General features: G+C 44.6%; 1 protein-coding gene across 1 annotated transcript; it reads left to right on the top strand.

The window, feature by feature from the left end:
* The first annotated feature begins 4978 nt into the window (after nt 1-4978).
* On the top strand, nt 4979-8515 carry Adora3 (adenosine A3 receptor). The gene is made up of 2 exons (XM_004853719.3): nt 4979-5393; nt 7301-8515. Exons 1-2 carry the CDS (start codon nt 5041-5043, stop codon nt 7905-7907), a joined length of 960 nt encoding a protein of 319 aa, XP_004853776.1. The 5' UTR covers nt 4979-5040; the 3' UTR covers nt 7908-8515.
* The last annotated feature ends 726 nt before the right edge of the window (nt 8516-9241 follow it).

The following is a 9241-nucleotide window of genomic DNA, read 5'->3' as shown; positions in this document are numbered from 1 at the left end:
ATTACAGGATTGTATCACCATCCTTGCCCAGGAATTTGCTATGGGATTGGATTGAATGTAGGCAGTTGGCTCTCTATCCTTGTCTTCTTTGTTCTCCCTTAGTTTTCAACATGTTTAACTGTCTGCACCATCTCAGGTCGCTGGCTAAGCAGTGTTCCAAGTTCAAGTTCTCACCTCTCATTTTTCTTAGGACCAGCCTGGGTCCCAAGAGACAGTGGAAATGTGCTGCCATCTGGTGGCCACTGCTAAGCATAATGCCTTAATATAGACACAAGCATAAGCCTTTCACACTTGAAGCTGATGCTACTTCCCAAGATTGAGCCCTCTTGCTAGAACCCTGAACAACTAATTAGAATTAACTGAACCATCCTCTAGGTCTCCACTTGGGCCTGGAGGCCTCTGACGCTCAGCGTGGGTGTGGCTGGGGGTGGGGTGGGTAGGGTGCTCGTACCTGGAGCAGTTCCCCTTCCTCGGGCAAGATTTACTGTACACAGTGAAGGAACATTGACCTGGTCACACAGGCCTTGCTTCTCCCACCCTCCCGAGCTTCCATGTACTCAGACTTGAAGGCTTCTGAGTCACAGTAGGAGTGTGTAAGTGGCTGGACTCAGGGAAAGAAGACCCTGGGGCCAGTGGTTCCAGATCAGCCCTTGGAGGAAGTTGTCTGGGGGGCCTCTAACCTCTTCCCCCTGGCCTGACAGAGAGGCAGAGACAGGAAGTTGGCAAGGGAGAGCGGGTAAGAGCCAGCTCCTTCAAGGGTGATTCTGAACACTGATCTTTTCTAAGCCTCTGCTGTTGGCTAGCAAACATAGAGCTCTTTAAATATATAAAGGTTTGGGGAAGTGGGAATAGGGCCAAGAAGAAGTGAGCAAACTGATTTTCTATGAGTCTTCAAGCAGCCATCAAGTCAGAGAGTGAGCCCTGGGCAGTAACCAACACCTTCAGCCTGCCTGACATTCTGTCTCAACAGCTGCTGGGGCCAGTTCTGGGCTCCAGAGGTCCTTTCCCTCGGCTCCTGCTAACACTGCACCTTGCTGTTATTGGAGGCTGGCAGCTGAAGTTTTCTAGCCTTTTCTGAGAAGTTGCAAAAGATCCAATGAATTGTCTCTCTGGCTAGCCTTTCAGGATGTTAACCACAGCACTAATGGCAAGGTTGCTGCCTTGTGCTGGGTATACCCAGTTACATCAGACTCAAGGAGTTATAGGCAGGTTTGAGATAGGCAAGGCCTATCCTCCGGATTCCAGTCACTTTCCTGTGATTCAGGCTGATGAGTCCTGCCAGATCCTTCAGCACTGGGCCAGACCCCACTTTCTCTCACCTGGGCTTGACTTCTCATGAGAAGAACTGAAGATAGCACTCTCTAGTTGGTTCCAGGTGCAGAGCTTTGAGAATTGTTTTTCTGTGTGTGTCCTGGATTTCTATGCCAAGTCGTGCCCACTCGCCCAGCCAGTTTGCCATGCCCTAATCTCCTGCCTCAGTAGGCCCAAAAGGAAAATGACTAAGAAAACCTTTCCCTTTACCCCTCAAACCACCCTTGGAGCAGTGCTGGGCTCTATCTATTCAGAAAATCTGAAGGAAAAGCTTCCCTTGTTCGCAGAAAATAAAGTCGCCAGATATGTGCAGACACTTCTGAAAGTTTGATTCCCAGGTGGGAAGAGGTGGCTCTGTTGGTGGCCCTAGAGCATCCCCTGCTCCTCCTCTCTCCAGTGGGTTGTTATCTCGGGGGAATGCATTATGTAGGGTTGGAAACAGAGTTCTACATTTGGTTTCTGTAACCCAGCCAAGGTGATGGGTTCCCAGAGAACTCACCTGAACATTAATGGACAATCAACAGGAAAAGACTCTGAAAGTACAAACTGCCAGGTTTCTGTATCCATGTATCAGGTAAATTCCTAATGAGGCCGGCCCATTTCTGGTGGGGCTGGAGCCACCACTCAGGTTTTATTCCCTTGTGCTTCTGCTATTCTTTCCCTCACCTCACTTTCTTGGCCATGACCACGTATGGGCCACTGTCTTTTTCCTTCTCAATGTAAGGGTTACCCATTGCCAGACTAACACTCCTGCCTCATCACCGGGCCACTCCATCCTTGCTGGACCCCACAGTTTGGGCTGTAAGCCAGGTCTGGAGATGCCGGATCCCTCCAGGAAGCTGTCCTTTAATTGAACAAGTGCAACATCCAAGCAGCATGGCTCACCCCTACTAGGGAAGGTCTTTGTCTCACATAAGGTTTTTAGGTGCTATTTGATGTTTTGGAGAAGAATAGAGAATTTTTATGATGATTAACTATTGTAAGACCGCTGTCCTTACCAAACACTCCGAGGAGCTGACTATAGTGAAGCACACCCAGGGATCCCAGCGGTGCGTCCAGAATGTAAGGCCAAGGGCCTTACCAAATGCTTCAAGGAGCTGGAGTGGAGCACACCCGGTGATCCCAGCGGTGACTCCAGAATGTAAGACCAAGGCCTTACCAAATGCTCCAAGGAGCTGACTGCAGTGAAGAACACCCGTGAAGGAACACACCGGACAAGTTGGAAAGTGAAACAGACCTTAGTCTGGCCAGAGGCACTCCCAAAGCAAAGTAGCTTAGAGAGGCTAGTCCAGAGTCCAGGCTCTTTTTATAGGGGCTTGCAGGGGAGTTAACAGGCAAATTTACAGAAGAAGGAACAAAGGTTTAGTGGTCTTACATTTGTATGTTAATTAGCCTGACATGTACTGTTAGTCAGCAGATGCTTTGTAGATTGGTCTATAGATAGTGGTGTCCGAACAAAGGGTTGGATAATTATGACTGATAGGGATCTTATCTAGTGTCCGGGAACTAAGAAGCATCTTTATCTATTTACTCACATTCAATCACAGGTGGGGCTAGGGGAGTTTTATGATTACAGAGTTATGCAGTCTTACATTATGTTTCAGATTGCTGTATGATAAGACAGTTTTTTTATTTTTTCATGCAGCTTGATAGAAATTTCTCTTAGTAGCTTCCTCTTCTGAAGCAGAGTTGAAGAAAACAGTTGTGGAAGAAACATGTATAAGAGGCCACAGAGAAGGTGGACAGAGCTTTTCAAGTCCCAGTGTACATAGCAGCCACTACAGAATGCTAGAACAATGGAAATACAGTTAGAAAGGGTTTCCTTCCATACACTTTTACTTGTACTAGAGGTTGAACCCAAGGCCTTCACACTAAACTAGCCTCCTTTAAATTTTTGTGTAATTTTTGAGACCCCATTCACTAAGTTGCTAAATTGCCCAAGCTCTGCTTGAACATGTGATAGTCTTGCCTCAGCCTTCCAGAGAGCTGAGATCACAGGTATGCACTACCACACTGGGCTGAGGGCTGCCCCTTAATGTCTGAGGAGTTTGCTCAGGAGAAGTGACATGCGTGGGGGACATATGAGTGCGAGACTGATCAGACTGGGGCCAACTTGGGGAACAGCAGAGGATCAGCAGGTTATGTGGAAGCAGAACTAAGAGGATTCTGACAGCATCATTTGCCCGGGCATCTCTCTTAATGTCCCACTGAAATTGTCAACTCAAAAATTCCAGAACAACACTGTTGTTATTACTGAATTTTATTTTTGTCAGTACGTAGATAGATGTTTAAGGTTAAAGTTATAAAGCCTTCAGTCTTTATGCGCTTAGTCCAAGCGTTCCTTCTTGGTGTCTCTAACATGCCCTTGTTAAAGTGACTTCTGGGGGTGGCACTGAGAAGCACCTGAACCAGATAATTTCATTTAAGTGTTTGGCTTCCAGAAGCTAGTGACCCAAAAGCAGCTTCAATGAGGGGTCTGATCCCCAGACAGATATGTGTTCTTGTGAAATGGGCTTGAGGAGCAAGAGGGCCAGGATATGCTGTACCATTATGTATGCACATTGTCTTTCTTCTCCTTTCTGCATGGCTGATCATCCTGTTGTCCTCCTCTTTCTCAAATAGGTTTGACAAAACAGATAGTTGCCAGAGTGAGGGCCTGTGAGACTTTGCAGGGGGTGTGGGCTGAGAAGGAGAGAGGGAGGCTCTTGGACGTGGTGCTGAGTTTTGCTCTCCAAGCAAAGAATCTTTGCTTGTCCCTTTGACAAAGGATCTTTGACTCAAAGGCTAGGTACCAGCTATGTTCAGCAAGGAGTCTGCAGCTCTTGCTGAACTCTGAGTACTTGCTATTATGCACTAAGAAGGAGTAAATTCTCACTAAGGTTAGGGACTGCTACCAAAGTCTAATTCTTGTTCCTCTGCTTCTCCTGTTTGTCTTCTTATCAGAGGATCTTTCTGCTAAGCAAGCAGAAAGCAGGCATTTGTTTATTTTATTTTGAGACAAGGTCTCACTGTGCAATCTAGACTGGCCTTGAACTCACTATGTTGCCCAGGCTGGCTTCAAACTCCTGGCCATCTCCTGCCTTAGCCTCCCAAGTGCTGGGATTATAGATGTGTATCACTGCGTCCGGTGAAAGCAGAAACACTGTGTAGTCATTCCTTGTAGCTGCTCTTCCTACTCAACCCTGCACCCTTACATGGTCCCTGAATGAGTTAATTCTCATAGCCGGTCTTATTTTGAACCTTCTCTTTGCCAATTATGTCTCCCTCCTCTGTTCTTTTCATCTTTTGGCCCTGAGTTCCTGCCTGTCTACTTCCTCTTGACTTCTCTCACTTCCTGAAAAACCCTGAAGTGTTGCTTATCTTGATGAAGTGCAAAAAGGCCTCTGGGGGTAGGGGAAGGGAGAGGCCTTGAATGTGTCTGTTTTGGGAACTAAGAGCAGCAGCATTTTCAGACTCAGCCCACACTGAACTATCCTTCAGGTTTCTGAAAGGCCAGGGGTGTGTGGCCCACAAAGGGACTAGAAGTGATTGCCCTGGGATGGGCCCTTCCTAAGGAGAGGCGTCTCCAAGAGATCACCCCAGAAATAAGGAAAAGGAATGAGTGAATTGGGAGTTTCAGACTGTTGCTATACCTGGACCTCTGGGAAGATATCTGGGAAGAGCTAGGACCAGTGGTCCCTACGAATCCTGCTCACTAACTTGTCACCTGGAAGGCTTCTCTGGAACAGCATGTTATTCAACAACACGGCTACCCCGTTGTGGGTTAAAATCACCTATTTCACCATGGAGGCTCTCATTGGTCTCTTTGCTGTGGTGGGCAATGTGCTGGTCATCTGGGTGATCAAGTTGAACCCTAGTCTTCAGACCACCACCTTCTATTTCATTGTCTCCCTGGCCCTGGCCGACATTGCAGTTGGGGTACTGGTCATACCTGTGGCCGTTACTATCAGCCTGAACATCTCAATGGACTTCTACAGCTGCCTCTTAATGTGCTGTGTGCTGCTGATCTTCACACATGCCTCTATCATGTCTTTGCTGGCCATTGCTGTGGACAGATTCCTGCGGGTCAAGCTCACCATCAGGTAACCTGCTTGAAGAGGGAGGGGAGGCAGCAGTGATAGAGGAGCCTAGGAAATGGGAATCCTTCCTCCCAAACAAGTTCCTGTCTCAGACTTTTTCAGTGCAAGTGAATCCAAATAGGGCCCTGAAGTTGAAAGAGGACAATAAATATTTTTTCACGTATGATCTGTGAGGGGCTTAGAAATGGTGAGTTGAGACTTGGGAATGAGAAACAGAGAAATGGTCCACTCTATCCTCCACTGACCATGAGCATATGTTCAGTCCCACAGTACAGTATAGCTAAAGATGATGAAATCTTCATGCACTGTTAGTTAAAAAAATACTCTTGAGTTTAAAAATGATAGAAACCTATTAGATAAAATATATGAGATATATTATTTCACAAGAAGCAGGAAGATAAGAATAAGAGGACACAAACAGATGGCTGTGTTGCTTTTCACATGTAGGTTATTATTTTGCTTCCTCTTCTGTGCTAGCCCCACGGCACAGAAAGATTCTTAGAATGTATCTTTTCTTTTTCTTCTTCTTATAAGATGTAAGAGTTTTTCCCCAAAAAGTTCTCTTTTGTACAAAGTAGTGCTGACCTTTCATATGACCACGTGAAGAGAACAGACTGTGAAATGGAGGAATCAAATTCCCAAAGTGTCCTAAGTTGCACTGGTCTCATGTTTCTTCTCTCTCCTCTTGAGGAAAGCATGGTGAGGAGCTACACACAAGCTTTAGGTGCAGACAGATCGGGGTTCAGATCCCTGATTGTGCAACCTGAACTTGGGCAAGTTATTTAACTTTCTCTATTGCAGGTCCTCATCTGTATCATAGTGGTTAAGATGATCTGAACCAGACTTACCTTCTTTCAATTGTAGCTACACAACTTCTAGTTTGTATATGTTACTTGTCTATGTCTCATTTTTTCTTATAAAATGAGGATAATAATTGTACTTTCCTCATGAGATTAAATGAGTTAATATTTATAAAGTTCTTAGAAAACATGCCTTCTACGCAGTCTATGCCCAATACCTATAATTACAATTATTTTCACCATTGCCATCAATAAAATGGATATCATCATAAAATATCTCATTGTGAGATTTAATTGAGATCTAGTCTAATAGTATTTAGCAATATTAGTTTCCTTCTTACAGTCTGTTTGGGTTGTTGTTAGGAAGTATGCTTTAAGGAGAAATGGTGACTTTCCCTGGACGAGCCTTTTAAGGGCTCTGAAGCAGTTCAATCCAGCTTTGCAAATCAGTTGATTCACTTAACTCAAATCCCAAGTATGGACACCCATGCATACAGAGACATAGGAGCAGGCACAGATAGCAGAGAATTTTGGGAAAGGTATAGTAAAATGTATTAGTATCTGCACAATAGCCAAATCAAACAATGGAGAACACGGCAGGCAAGCAGGCTTTTAGGAGATTATTTCTCATCAGGCAGGTGATCCCAGGGAACTTAGTTAAATCTTACATCATAGGAATCAAAAAAGTCTTGGGCTGGAAATGGACCCAGAAACAGAGCATGAAAGCACCTAACTCTTGGCAACATATTCCTGATCCATTCTAGACTGTTATTCTTTAGGAAAGTCCCCAGGGAAGTTTCTGGATTTTTCTCTCATCATTGTGAGCTCATCTTGTCTTCATGTCCAGTAGAGTTTAACCAGAATCACCATGGACTATTCAGTTTTCTCCTCTCTCTCTCGCTCTCTTTTTTTTCGGTACCAGGGATCAAACTCAGGACCTTATGCTTGCAAGGCAGGCGGCATGCAGCTGAGCTAAATCCCCGGCCCCGTTTTCTCCTAACAGAAGACTGGAGAATTGCAAATCTATGCTTTATCACATCCCCCCAGTCATTTCCATCTCCTGACATTTAGCAATTCTGTGAACTCACTGGCTCTTTTCCATTCAAACAGATACAAGAGGGTCACTACTCAAAGACGAGTATGGCTGGGCTTGGGCTTCTGCTGGCTGGTGTCCTTACTGGTGGGATTGACCCCCATGTTTGGCTGGAATAGGAAACTGATCTCAAAGGAACTCCAAAATGTCACCTCTTGTCCATGTTCGTTCCGTCATATTATGAGTATGGAGTACATGGTCTTCTTCAGCTTTCTCACCTGGATCTTCATCCCCCTGCTTGTCATGTGTGCCATCTATCTGGACATCTTCTATGTCATCCGGAACAAACTCAGTCAGAACTTCTCTGCCTCCAAAGAGACAAGTGCATTTTATGGACGGGAGTTCAAGGCAGCTAAGTCCCTCTTTCTGGTTCTCTTCTTGTTCGCTCTGTGCTGGCTGCCTCTGTCCATCATCAACTGTGCTTTCTACTTTAAAGTCAACGTATCAGATGATGTGCTGTTTCTGGGCATCCTCCTGTCCCATGCTAACTCCGTGATGAACCCTATTATTTATGCTTGCAAAATGAAGAAGTTCAAGGAAACCTATTTTTTGATCCTCAAGGACTGTAGAATCTGCCAGCTCTCTGATTCCTTGGACCCAAGCATTGAGCAAATTTCTGAGTAATTATCCATGAGAGAAGATTCATCATCTCACTGACCTTCAGATTCGGCATCGGTGGACACTATGGACCGGTCCCTCTGTATCCTATTACAAACTTTTGATTCCTTCCATTGAGGTGGGAGCATTTGGCTGTTTGCCTACAATTACACCTTCGCTAATACCCTCTACCTCCACTTCAATTTCTTTCTGTTCTCCACTAATTCAATTTTCTGGAGGCCTGACTTGAGTACAATGTATTATTGATATTATTGAATGTGTTCTTCCTTCCCAAACGGAAGGAGAAGTCTGGATTCTGAAGGGTGTCTCATTGACTTAGCAAAAAAAGGCCTCTAATTGAACTGTGATGGTGACAGTTCCAGCAAAGAACCTACTCACAGGGGATTCCTAGAAGACGATGAAAACAGAAGCAGCAAACTGAGTCTAAGTGGGACTTAAACTGCTGAATTCACCTGTGCATGTATTAGAGTAAATAAAAGATGATAGCTAACTCTTGTGTGGCTCTTTGCTGAGATCACTTGGGGTTTAAAGACTCAGCTTGGTGCTCTTGGCATTCAACCTGTTTATTATCCAGAACCAGATGGGATGCTCACCTTCTTACCCCTTGCTCCTGAACACCCTGCCTCTCATTCCTGGGCTGATCAAAGCATTTGTCACTTTTATGAACCACTCATCTTTTGTTAGTTACAATTTCCCCTGGTGCTTCATTCTAATAGAAGTACCACTAGTGGGTGGAAGGCAAAAAAAGACAATGGAGCTGAGTGTGGTGGCACACACCTATAATCTCAGTAAAAGCTGAGTCTAGCCTGGGCAACTTAGTGACATAGTGAGAACCTGCCTCAAAGTAAAACATGAAAGGGGCTGGGGATGTAGCTCAATGTGAGGTTGGGGACAATGGACAGTTATTATTTGTTGAGTGCTTTCTATGCACTAACCATTTTGTATGCACTGTCTTCTCGACAATCTATGAGATAGGTTACCATGATTATTTTTCCCCCATTAAGTTTATTGGTACATTTTAGGTATAAAATACAGTTACATTCATCATTGGGATCCTGTACCTTTACATGAGTGTCTTGGTTCTTTTTTTTCCCCCTTCCCTTGCCCACCCTTCCCTATTTGCAAAGACTTTGTTTCCTTTTTTTCCCTTTTCTCATATTTTTCCTTTTCCCTTTTTTCCTTCCCCTTACCCCTCCTAGTTCCCCTGCTCCTTTAGACCTTTTCTTCCTATTACACAATATCAATTATACATTTTTAGAATTACAATATCAAGATCTAGGAGACATTACCACAGATTTTACAGAATTTAAAAGGATATAGAAAGCATATTACAAAAATCG

Source organism: Heterocephalus glaber, unplaced genomic scaffold, assembly GCF_053883595.1.
Source record: "Heterocephalus glaber isolate CG9 unplaced genomic scaffold, H.glaber_assembly_v1.0 deba00001442, whole genome shotgun sequence".
In the NCBI taxonomy this organism is placed as follows: domain Eukaryota; kingdom Metazoa; phylum Chordata; class Mammalia; order Rodentia; family Bathyergidae; genus Heterocephalus; species Heterocephalus glaber.
This window is presented reverse-complemented; position numbering and strand designations above follow the sequence as displayed.

Coding starts and splice junctions, on each gene's coding strand:
- Adora3 (XM_004853719.3), top strand. CDS start 5,041: ATGTTATTCAACAACACGGCTACCCCGTTGTGGGTTAAAATCACCTAT. Junction 5,394..7,300: donor CGGGTCAAGCTCACCATCAG/GTAACCTGCTTG, acceptor CCATTCAAACAG/ATACAAGAGGGTCACTACTC.